Source organism: Platalea leucorodia (assembly GCF_965183815.1).
Source record: "Platalea leucorodia genome assembly, chromosome: 5".
Classification (NCBI taxonomy): Eukaryota; Metazoa; Chordata; class Aves; order Pelecaniformes; family Threskiornithidae; genus Platalea; species Platalea leucorodia.
Window position 1 is genome coordinate 14,491,574 of NC_138827.1, and position 12,901 is coordinate 14,504,474.

The following is a 12,901-nucleotide window of genomic DNA, read 5'->3' on the forward strand; positions in this document are numbered from 1 at the left end:
TATTAGCGCTGTCATGGTGTTTTTCTGGAATAGATCTTATCAGAGGATCCCAATGAAGTCCCAACAGGTACAAGGAAACTTGGCTAACTTGGCTGTGTTGTGACTTCACAAATAACTAGCGCCTTGTCATATAAAAATTAATATTAACTGGATAATATGTATTTAAAAGCATTTGTCCTTCCACTGCTGTGATAACACACATTGCAAAAAAGGTTATGTATATATGTAATACTTTTTATATATATATATTCTGCTTTGTATTCCTTCTTACCTTTCCCATGTACAGGTTGGGGTACTGGGTGATGAAGAAGAGTGGGTGAGTCTTCGTGAGGTGGAGAATGAACCTGATGCTCAGATGCTGGAGGTACCGAACCTTACTCCTTACACTCATTACAGGTAAGAACAGCAGGTAATTAGCTGCAGCATGAAAAAAATTAGTAAATAACAGCATGGAACAGCTTTCCTAATCAGAAACAGCTGGCTGTGTTTTATAATCTGAACAAAAGGGAAAAGGTTGGCTGTTTTCATAGTTTATACTTAAAATTACTTGTCTGATATTGTTAATCGTAATTTACATACAATCCAGTTTGTAACATTAAAAAGGAAATCCAAGTGCACATTGAAATGCTTTTATAAGTAACTGATACCCTGTGACTTCCCTCATCTAAAGGGTGCACCAGTATAATATCAGTCAGTGACAAATCAATTGCAGTTAAACTGGTGCAAACTTGTAATTCCATATTTACATCAGTTTAAACATCATTTTATTGATTTAGCTTCACTTGGTAACATCAGTTAGATGAAACCCTTGTTTATAAGAATTTACCTAGTTAAGCTTAATAGATATATGCAATGCTTAAACTGATTGAAGTGAATCTGCATTATGGGTACACCCCAGTTAAATGAGATTGATTTTTAAATCAATTCAATTCAAGTGATGCGTTGCTTTAGTTATAGACAAGATTTGAGAATTTGAAGTACTCAATCCTAATGAAAAATACTTTCATGAAATAGCTTGCTAATGTAAAGGCTGGTTGCAAGGAGATACAGTGGCAAGTGTTAAATCAGCTTACTAGAAACTTGTCCATGTTGTGCTGGCTGAAGGGCCTATTAGCTGGCCCATGTGCTGCTGTGAGCTAGTAGTAGGTGTAACCAAGTAGAGCTCATATAACTTACAGTTAATTCAGTGCTGGTACACTGATCTTCTTCCCTTAGTCAGAAGCCTAGGAAATTTCTCACAAACTGAATTTCTCACAAACTCTGCACTGAAGTGTTTTACAGCTCATCCTCAAGAGCTAAACATTTTACGAAAAGCTCTTTGAAAATTTTTGAACTTGAGCAGAGATTTCTGGTGTAGAGGTTTAGGAAAATTGTCTTTGGGTTGAGAAGATTGTGCTCTCCTTATAAAGGTGGATCCTTGAAGCTGAAAAGGCAGAGGTGAATAGTAAAGTGCAGGTTGTACCAGAGTTCAACAGTCAATGTCCATGCAAAATAAGAAAGACTGGCACACCTAGCAGGTGTATGGAGAAATGTCTTTGGGATAAAAAATAATGAGGAATTTGGGGGTGGTGGTGTGGGGTTTTTTTCTGTTGTTAGACTTTTTGGTTTACTTTACTGCTACATCTCATTTCTCTCTTGTATCCACTGAATTCTAGAGTGATCCCAGTTGTGCTGGGATCTTTCACACTTCCAGTTCTCCTCTGATTTTTTTTTCATTGTAAAGCAGCTCCTTGAATTTTGCCTAGTTTTTTTCACTCATGCATGCACAGATATGAGCTTTTTTTGGTTTTGTTTCAGTGTAGAGCAATTATATAATTTTTTTGAAACCTAGAAAGTTGTTGCCAAATGGATTTGTTGTCCTCTGGTCAGCTTTAGTCATTGCCCACTGAGGAAATACATCACAAGAGCCAATTATCAGACCACATCTTTATCGGCCAGCTTCTTTTCTATGTTTTGTGCCAATGTCTGAGAATTAAATCAAGGACAGTATTTGTTTAACGTGTTTCCTTTAATGCATTTTCTAGGGAGATCAGAGCAGATAAATAAACACTGCTGTGTTGACTGGCTCACCCTTTTCCCAGGCTCAGTCATTAGGTCCAAAAATTGTGTTTAGTATGAACAGGTCACATATTTATGTGCAAGTGCTGGATACCTCTAACTGCTTGTGACAGGTGAGAGTATCTGAAATGTACAGCACGTCTTAATTATTTTGTGCTTCCTGAAAATAAGATTTCTCTAAATCTTTTGTGACCCAGTAGGAATTTCTATTGTAGAAGAGATGGTTTCAAGCAGACAGAGTATTTTTTAAAGACGCATATCCATATTAAATAACTTAATCTTTCTTATGCAGGAAGGCTGAAAATGCAGCACAGGGATAAATCAGCTTCTTTCAACCAGTAATTGAGGGGAAATGTTATCACTAGTATATTTTTTATATTGACAGGGAATGAGAATATCTGAAGTTTGATATTTTAATACCTTTCTGAATGTATTGTACAAGCATCGCAAGAGAAAATCACTTACTGCTAGCATAAGCTCATCAGGCTTGGTATAATTAACATAAATTTCTCACACAAATACCTAAGTTTCTAATAGACCCTAAGCTAATCTCATTTTCATTTTTTCTAATACCTGAGAGGATCTGAAAGCGGCTACCATAAAGCATTCAGCAGTGAATACAAAGGGGACCTGCATGCAACAACCTTTGTGGAACATTTAGACAGACTTAATTTGTATTTTTCCATCTTTTTCCTGTTCTGGAAAGAGAGGTACCATTCTCTGAGCTGTTACAGCATGCATCGCGTCTTTCCTCCGCTCCAGGTTCCGGATGCGGCAGGTGAACGTGGTGGGCCCCAGCCCGCTCAGCCAGCCCTCCCGTGTCATCCAGACGCTGCAGGCTCCGCCAGATGTTGCCCCCGGGAGCGTCACCGTGCGGACGGCCAGCGAGACCAGCCTGTGGCTGCGATGGGTGGTGAGCTGGCAAGGAGGAACGGGGGGTGGAGGGGAGCCGGGTGCTGGTGCCTGGGATGCAGCTGCTTCTCCAGGGAGTCAGGCCAGCACTCAGGAATGCTTTTTCCTTGCATTTGGTATAAGGAGTAACAGCAAAATTATTTCCTTTTTCAGAACAGTCGGAAACTGAGACTTACTTTAAGTGCCTTATTAATCACTTAAACTGCCTACTGCCACTACTTCTGCCACTTCATCAGGGGAATATATGCCTGTGTTGTAAAACCTTGGCTTTTGAGACTCTCTAGTTCCACAGTCTGGGTCAACATGTGGGACAGGAATATAATACTTGAGCCAATTTGCAGTTTCCTAGGGCTCAGTTGTTTGCTTTGTACAAAACAGTCCCCAGAAGGTGCACGCTGGCCATTGGCAATTATCCTGCAGGTACTGAACAGCTGTGGTTCAAAGGCAGCAAAGTTTGCATGCTACACTCCTGTAGGAAGATTGTATTTATGTGGAAGGATGTGGAGTTAGGAGATAAAATGTAGAAAGAAATGATTAATTGCGAAGATGCAGTGATTGATGACATTGTTGTGCCCCTTTGACTGTCTCGGTTACCTGCGGAGTTGCCACACTGGGATTTACTTGGCAATTAACCTGATCCAGAACGTTTTTTCTTTTCCCCTGTTAGGCAGAATTTTCCACTGGGGTTACTGTGGTGTGAAGTTGATGAAGCACAGGTTTCCTTTTGCCCAAATGTTAGCTTTTCCATGCATAAACTCATTGTGGCTGGAAGTCAAAATCAGACTAGAAACAAGAGGGTTTTTTTCCCATCAGAAAGGAATAATTCCAGTTTCTCAGGGGGACACTGCACTTAATTCTGAACACTGAAAGACCAAAACATCAAACTTGAAGGTGTCACCTCGTTATCCATAGAAAAGCCATTGCAGTTCATTTGATAGGACCCACATAACTCACTCGTGGCTTTACCTTGTGAATAGCATGCCCATGTTGTTAAACCTTTGATACTACATCCAGACCTACGTATCTTACATCAAAATTAGCTCAAGGTTGTTTAAAGAGACTTTAAAACATTTTTAAGATTGCGTTTCCTTGTCGTGATACCTGGAAGCCTGGTTTTCATAAGTCAAACTGTGCAGGGTTCAGGAGGAGCAACAGCCACAGCTAAAAATGACCTGACATACCTTTTTCATGCTTAATAACATCGGTATTTGAAAGTGTTTAATCTCTTTTTTTCAAGACCTGCAGGTGAATCTGTGTCCCCCTGGGAGCTAGGAATTCCTTCCTTCTGACAGAATAAGGGTCACATTTCTAGCCCTGCTTGCCTGCGGGATACAGTCTTCTAAGCTGTGAAATGTTAATGTGTATCAAACTTTCCCAGTGATCCAGAACTGAATCTCAGCCATCCGTGGCATCATGTAGTTAGTTTTACAGAGAAAAAACTCTAAACTTCATGAAGTAGGCTAATGATTTCATATTTTAATCTCTGAAATTGCTTGGGGAGTTAGAATACCAGAATAAATCTCTGCTGATAAATGAGTAGGCAGAGAGTCAGTAAAAAAAGTAAAAAATGTACGATAAATGAATTTGTCACATGCTTCAGCAATTTATCATTCATTTCCATAATTAATCACAAAGCTATGAAATAGATTGTATTCGTATCATCTCTGTTGATACACCCACAGCAAATGGCATAGTTGTGTGAGCATATCTATTTGGTTCAAAATTAAGGTAAAAATTAAAAGAAAATTTCAAGCAACACAGAAATTTAGAGATCGTGAAACATAAAACCAAAAATCACTCTCAATCTATGGCTTTATATGAGTTCAGACCGCCATGGTATACAGTTTGGAAAGCCCTGGCAAATTGTTCTGGATAGGAATATTGTGCTTTTCTTTGTGTTGTTTGGCAGCCCCTCCCCGACACGCAGTATAATGGCAATCCAGAGTCAGTGGGGTACAGGATAAAGTTCTGGCGTGTGGATCTGCAGTCTCCCACCTTGATGAAGGTTGTTAATGACCGATTGGAAAGAGAGTACACGATTGAAGATCTGGAGGAGTGGACAGAGTACGAACTGCAGATCCAGGCTTTCAATGCCATCGGGGCAGGACCATGGAGTGAAGTAGTGAGAGGTCGTACACGGGAGTCCGGTAAGTCAAAGCACCATGTCTGCTTTGAAGGACACATCCGAGAACTTCTGCATTTTCTGCCCTTTTGTTCAGCTTTTTTTTTTTTTTTTTTTTTGCTTGTTGATCCATTAAATCTAAAATGAAAGAAAAAAGCACAATCTCTAGATGCACTGAAGGCAAAAAGACATATAAACATTTGAGGGATTTATTTATTTATTTTATTCCTACCCTGCTTTCACGCATAAACCTGCAGGTTATTTATTTAAAGCAAACAGAACAACCTCTCCCCATTTCTGCCCCCGTTTGGCAGCAGTGCAGACAACACAACGAGCAGCTTGCATACAGCCTTCTCTGGCTGAGCAGGTCTCTCGTGGTTCCTCTCCCTCTCTGGTACCCCATTGCCCCTCATTCTCTCCCTTTCCCTCTCTGCTTCTAGGCTGGGGCAGATTTTCTTACAGTCATGGTTATCTGAAATTTTATTTCAAGCACCAAATATTTCTAAAAGGGCACAAGTTATTTTAGAGAGCTGATTACCCATATAGAAATAAAATCATTATCTGAGCTTTTGATGACATGTTTTCAGAACTGCCTTCTAAAATTGTGTGTACAAGGCTATATAGACACAGCACGCATATAGACATAACCTAGAGCACAAGTACTGTATTGTAGAGCTGAATTGTCCATACCAGCATAGAGACTTCAAATATCAGAAGCAAACTCCCAATCTCAGGCAACAGTAAATTATTGTTAGCTTAGTAGCAACAGTAAAGACAGATCTTGAAAAGCTGCTCTCTGCCAATTAAATTCTGCCAAACCTACTTCCAAACCTACCCTACATGCACCTGATAAAAGAAAATGTATATTGCAAGTGAATAACAAAATGGATGACATATATGGTTTAAAAGTTTAATAATAAGAAGCTGTTTGTGACCTGTATTTATTCAAGGTTCAACATTTTTATTTTTTCTTTTTTTTTTCCTATTTTTCTTCATTAAACATGTTTTGGAATTTAATTCTATGCATACCCTGCACTTATAGACACACATACGCATGTTTGTGCACTCTGTACCATGTGGCGTTACTTGGTGTAAAGCGTGAACGTGCTTTACGTGGCAGGATTTGGTCTGCTGGTTCAGATCCTTTGAAGTAGCTGAGGAGAAGGCTAAACAAAGTCATCCCCCTCCATTAAAGTGTTGCTTTTTGGGAAGTAGTAATTGGAAAGCTATTGCCAGAGGTATTTTAAACAAGGCGTGCTTGTGCTGGAGTTAGAGATAGCATGACCCAGACAAAATAGTTTTGAAGTGTTCTGTATCATAATAAAAAGATACCACATTCTCCACTTTCTCCTTTCCACTGCTCTTCAAACGCTTCTTTTGAAATGTAGTAAATACTAAGATTAAGTGATTTCATAAAACCTTAGGATTATAGTTCTCTTGCTCAGCATCTAAAGATCAGAGGTTACGTGTGTATTTGGCATTTTCTCTTGCAGTATTAAAAGAAGGGTTGACTTGAAACTGATTGTAGGAGGCACACAGAAACCAGGATCAAAATAACACAAAGCTGTGATCTAGGCCATAAGGACTCATTTGTTTTTTTTCATGTGTTTTCTTTGATACTAACATCTGATTCCTTGAATAGAGCAAGTCAGGGCTCAGACTTTTGGCTGTATCTTCTTAGATTTAGAATATACAAGAAGCGCTGGCATAGCAGCAAGCTGCGTGAGAGAACTTCAGAGAATCTGCAATTAACCTGTATGCACAGACAAACTGGGTTAAAATGCAAATAAAAGATATCTAATGCCAGAGAGAGAGGTCAAAGCATTTTTAGGTCTGTCTTCTGAACTATGAGGAAAAATTCTATTTAACGCTTATGTTTTCGAAGTACTTTAAAAGCAGATGTCCTAAATATTTCTATTTCCATTTTGTAGATAGAGAGACTTAAGGAAGTTGGTTTTGCCTGGTGCTGCAGACTGTAAACATCCCTCACAGCTGGCCAGAGGTGGCTCAGCCAGGATCACGTGGTGGTTCATTGGCAGAACTCGTGGTCCTGTGTTTTACACTCTCGAAGGAGCCTAAGAAGTTAGAGCCCAGGCACTAGATCAGCTTGTGGTGCCTAATGACAGTACAGCCACTGGAGTCCAAAATCTTCATTAAAAATAAAGCTGTACTTGAACACTTCTGTTTATTCTCAGATGTGTGATGAGATCACTAATAGCTGAGCACACATGCTCACAGTAACAGAGCATGCCGTAGGTACTCTACGGTTTCTGAAGCTCTTGAATATAAAACATCTTGAAACCACAGAAACTATGAGAGAATAAATAATGCTGTGGTGTTTGGTAACCCAGGCTTAGAAAACAGTTGGGAAACCCTAAAATGAAAATCTGGCATAAGGTTTCAAGCAGCTGAAGATGGAGGGGGATGAATTAGGATTTTTGACCAGGACAGGTTTTATCAATCCAAAAATGTTTTTTTAATGTTAGAAATTAAATAACTCATTAAATTTTACAGTGTAAAATAACTGCAGAGTAATAAGCTCAGTTTCCACTCAATAAATTGAAAATTATAGTAGGTACAATATAGAGAAAGCAAGAAAATGCGAAGACCTCTAATATATTAGAACAACCTTGACAGGGCTGCTTCCTTTTAAATATAAACCCCCTTATTTTCAAACAATTCATCTCAGATACAGCTAACCCAGTGCCTTAATATTTTTGGGCTCCTAATATTCAGCTACCAGCATGTGTATACTTGTCTTACAAAATCAGCTACTATACAAGCATGGTCACATATCTATGGCAAGGATCAATCTCTTGATGTTTCAGAGGCTGACCTTCATGAAGCAGTTACTGTGGTGTGATAAAGCATTGCTTGATAACTCAGATGTGGCCCAGTGTCACTGCAGGGATTTGTCAGTTTATACAAGCTGAGAATTTGGCCTGCGGTATCTAATTTTATAGGCAAAATGGTTGTGTACTGCAGCTATGCTACTTTTGCCATGAACCTTGCTCTAAATTTGCGCTTCTTAATTGATGGCAGATGTACAATATGCCAGCTTCATTTTTACTTTCAAAAAACAGTGATGGATGTTCAGCTAAAATGAGCTGCAGAAGTGGAGAGAACCACTGCATCCCACTATCTAGCTTGCTTAGGAAGCCAGACTACAGGCTAGCTTATTAAAAGCTGCTTTTGGCCCAGTTAGAGACATAAAACATCATCATTTGCTATATATCAAATATGGCTATGTCAGATGTAGAAAGAGGATGCGTGATCTTAGATGCCAACACAGATAACCTTAAAAACTTGAGTTCTTATTGAAGTTCCAGTGCAAAGTGCCAGTAACACTCTAATTTCCTACGTTTGATCTTCTAAAGTACATAACGAAGCTGGCAGTTTGCTGGATTAGCTCATCATTTAGTTTCAGTATTTCCGGTTCATTTCGTTAAAACTCTGAGATTTTTTTGGACACTGTTGCTTGGCTTCTGAACAGTTCTTGCGGGTTTTACTAATGAGAATTTGGCTTTGGAGCTTATAGCAAAGTCTTCAGTGCAACAGTTAAGGAAAGCAGCATTAGAGAAGGGAGCTTGCAGAGGAAAGAGGGATCTATATGCCTCTCTCAAGCCACTAATTAGTCTTAGCAAACTATAATTTCTTTGAATTGGGATATCCTGAGAGAGGAGAGGGGTCAGGGAAATGAAGGTTACGTTTCAACTTGTTCTTAAAGGGTCGATCAAAGTCTGTTACTTGATAAAAGACTGGCAACAGTAAGATCCATAATATCACTTGCAGGTCCTGAATTCATACATCCATATTAAAATAAAATTCTGAACACTAATATGAGAACTGGAGAATTAAAGCGCACTCTATGAACACGAGTATTTTTACCATTTAGGCATTGGGCTTAGATTCCTTTCCAGCGAGAAGGGGACATTTAGCTGCTCTTGCTGTCACTGGGAATTAAGAGGAGCCTGGGCTAATAAATCTTCAGATAGACGATTCTCTCCTTTGTTAGCTTTTGAGTCCCCCTGCCAGCAGCGTGATCGTACACACACCTCAAAGCAAGCATGCACGCAGGGCCAGCCCGGGCACAGCCTCCACCTTTTGTGAATTCGGGAAATCTTGTGGCTGCTGATCAAAGAGGAAAAGAAGTATTTGTAAAAGAAAGAAACTTTTTCTCTCTTGAAAGGCTTCAAACCAGATAAAATAAAAATAAAAATAAATGTGGCTGGAAAGGGCTTCTTTCCGCTACGCATTCTGGTTTCCTGCGACCCACCTCCACCCTTTCTCTCTCCAGAAGTGATTCATGTGGGAGTAGCTCTTTGTGAAGATCTACAGATAAAGTTATGGCAGCTATCCAAAGACATTCATGGCTCCTGGCAATCTATTTTCCTTTAACGTAATTATATCCTTGTGGGGGATAAATCTAGGAGAAGATTTTAAAAAAAGGCACTTCAGGGTTGGAGGGGAAAAAAAATTGGATTTTAGTCTGCTACAGTGTTGTGTGATGGTGCTCTGTTTCGCATGTCCCAAATAATTGGTAACAGGGAAATTGTTTCAGAAATGACTATCTCTGCAGTTAACCTTGAGTGCACAAGGGTGGGGGGCGGTGCATTTTTTTTTTCAATTTATATTAATTCTGGTGTCATACTCATTATCTTGTTCATGTTGCTAGGAGCTTCAGGAGCTCACCTTCAAAACAGCAGATCTGTTCTTTCATTCGGACAGCCAGGAAAGCATTACTTTTGGCAGAGATTTGTGCTCCTTTTTGTGATATATTCAGGACCCAATCAAGCCTTACTGTCCCTAAGTGCTTGTGTAACATAACTTGGTGAAATGTTCTCTTGAGGTCTGACAGGTGTATCATGCTTTAGAAAAGATTGTACCCTTCAGATGTTGGAAATGCCACAGGGGAAAAAAAAAAAAAAAAAAGCAAAAGGGCAGCATAAAATGTGAACTCTTAAAAATAGCCTCAAATTCTGCTTGCATAACGTGGCATACTATTAAGCCTGCCTACAAAAGCCTGCAGTTGTGTCGTTGTTCTGCAGCGGTTAGAGTTTTAATGGCATGAGAAAATGCAAGTGTGCTCTTCTCTCAAGTCAGAGAAAATTAGTGTTCCTGTGACATCAGTTCTGATGATGTTTCTAGTTTCATAAGAGCCAATTTTGCAACATAAATGAAATAGGCATATCTTTCATTAACACTCAGTCCCAGAAAATACACCTTGCGTTAATGTATCCATCTATAATTGATGTATTGCAAATGTTGAGCACTATCACATAATCAAAAGGCTTAGAGGTTAAAGAACTTCTTACTGAACTGGGAGTGCAATCCAGTGGTTGAAATTATTGCTAACTCTAGACAAGATGCTATAATTTCCTTTCAGTTAATATAGGAAGCCAGGGTGGCGTAAAACTTCTTGTTAGAACAGATCATACCATAAGATAAACTCCCATTCAGAAAGATTTCTAGCTTTTGGCATAGGGAAATAAAATGTATGGGAAAGAAATACTAGGAGATAGACTTCTGTAGAAGTCCAGCAATTTAAACTTGATTCTAATTACTGCAAATATATAGAACCTGACATTTATTTATATCTGCCTATATTTACTGTCTATATATAGACACTGATTATTATTAAATGTTTAGCTCTTTACATTGTGATTTCTGAGATGAACTGGCAAGGAATTGCAAAGCAGGCTGAAATACACAGTAGTAAAATGAATATAAGAGAAGAAGGGATTGTCTAGAACCTATTCCAGTCCTTTTGGATTTGAATATTCTTCTATGGGATCCTGGAACAATCCCAAGCAGATAAGGAGATGGAGCAAAATTATCTAGTATGTCTTACCTATTTCTGCTTTTGGCTATGCTGTGTAATTCCAGTTCCCTCTGCTCCTCCTGAGAATGTCTCTGCTGAAGCCGTGAGTTCAACCCAGATCCTTCTGACATGGACCACAGTCCCTGAGTCTGAGCAGAATGGTCTCATCCTGGGTTACAAGGTAAGCAACTGGAGTTTCATGCTTACTTAATTTTTAATGCATTACCTGGATATGTTTTGGCATATGTTATTTATTATTCACCTGCTGGATACTTATATTATTCATAAATCAGATCGAGAATATATAGGAAGTGTGCTGGTTTTTAAAGGGGTGACTGGTGAGTATAATCTCATTTTATATTTTGTGAAAAGGAAGGAATCTAAAATGCATACCCCTCTTTTCAGCCCTCATGTAACGATCTTTTTCTTTCTATATTTCATATACATTTATTCTGCAGATACTTTTCAAAGCAAAAGATTTAGACTCTGAACCAAAGAGCCAAATAGTAAGAGGTAACCACACTCAGTCTTTCCTGCTGTCTGGCTTGCGGAAATACGTGCTCTATGAGATCCAGGTACTGGCATTCACTCGTATTGGAGATGGAGTCCCCAGCTCTCCTGCAGTTATAGAAAGAACCAAGGATGACAGTAAGTTTACAGATTACCAAAATAAGTATCTTATTTGATCCAACCTTTTAACACTGCTTTCTTTTAGTGATGCAAGTGTAGATGACAGCCCAAATAAAGGCTATTTGGAATTTTTTTTTCAACTTTGAACCTAAAGGACTTGATCCCTACCTAGTGTAACTCAGCAATATTCCATTGGTCGTGGGCTGAGGATTTGGCAAAACCACGGAAAACCAGAGTCCCCCATTTCCTCTTTCCCTGCAGCTGATGAAGAGGAAAAAAATCTAAAATTGTACTCTGAATCTGGGTGCAGACAATTTCTATTGAAGACAATTTTTAGAGCCCAATTATAAATTCCTATTGAAGTTCAATCATGCTCTAAAAAAAAAAAAAAAAAGTAGAGTGCTGCAATTGAAAGCAATAAACAAATCTGGGTCTGATTGGACTGAAGGAGAGATATGGAATTTGCAACTTCAGCAGTCCGTTCTCAGTTTTTTCCCAAAAGAACAAGGCATTGATCCTGGAAGATGATCATACCAGCTTCCTTTTGCAACTGCCTCCAGCGCTCCCCATGAGCTCAGGGACTCCCACGTGCAGTTTGATGTGGCAAAGGAACCCAAGCGAGCCCCTCGCCCCGGTGCTGTCTGAACACACCCGTGTGGTGGGAGCATTCCTGCTGATGGGGTTTTACAGAAGTTTAGTTCAACTCTTAAAATATTTTTGGCTTTGCAGGTGCTAAAGTTACTTTTAGTTTCACTACCTTTTCAGTATTAAACGAAGGTTAATATCAGTGTGAGAGGCTTCTATTTATTACTCCCAATGAAGATGAACAAGAAAAAAAAAAAAAAGTCTCTCCTTTTTCATCAAAATCTTTTCAATAGTAATGGAATAAACATTGGTTTCTACAAGCAACTTCATTAAGGTAGTTTGGTTCAGCGGAAAACACATTCAGACTTCTGGCTTAACAAGACATTTTCTATGGAGTGCAGAGAAGGAGTAAGAGCGAACGGGGATGGGAACAGGGAGGGGAACAGGGACAGCAGTGCCCTCACATCTTTTTAGCCATTTTCTCATCCCACTGCCTGTGTGGGGACTTGGCTTTTCTTTGAAAGGAAACAAAGAGAAATTACTGTTAGCAGAACTCTGCAGGGAGAGAAAAAGCACTCACTGAAATGTACATATCAGACTATAATGAGAAATATTTAAAACTGTTTGGTTTAGATAACCCCATTATAGCAGTTCCCTGCTTAAGTGCATGTCGGCAAATGATACAAATTGTTCTTCCATCTCCCTACCCCTGACATAAATATGTTGTGTCTCCTCTGGGCTCAACTTAATTAAAAGTATCATCAGGGGTAATG

The 12,901-nt window shown here is 39.2% G+C and overlaps 1 protein-coding gene across 1 annotated transcript in view; it reads left to right on the forward strand.

The window, feature by feature from the left end:
- SDK1 (sidekick cell adhesion molecule 1) overlaps positions 1 to 12,901 on the forward strand; it is a gene marked incomplete at both ends in the record, with an annotated part of 418,553 nt that overhangs the window by 335,495 nt on the left and 70,157 nt on the right. The window contains 5 exons of the mRNA XM_082312411.1: positions 287 to 396; positions 2,821 to 2,971; positions 4,880 to 5,117; positions 10,979 to 11,094; positions 11,372 to 11,561. Coding sequence (XP_082168537.1) covers positions 287 to 396; positions 2,821 to 2,971; positions 4,880 to 5,117; positions 10,979 to 11,094; positions 11,372 to 11,561 — 805 coding nt within the window. The remainder of the gene's footprint in view (positions 1 to 286; positions 397 to 2,820; positions 2,972 to 4,879; positions 5,118 to 10,978; positions 11,095 to 11,371; positions 11,562 to 12,901) is intronic.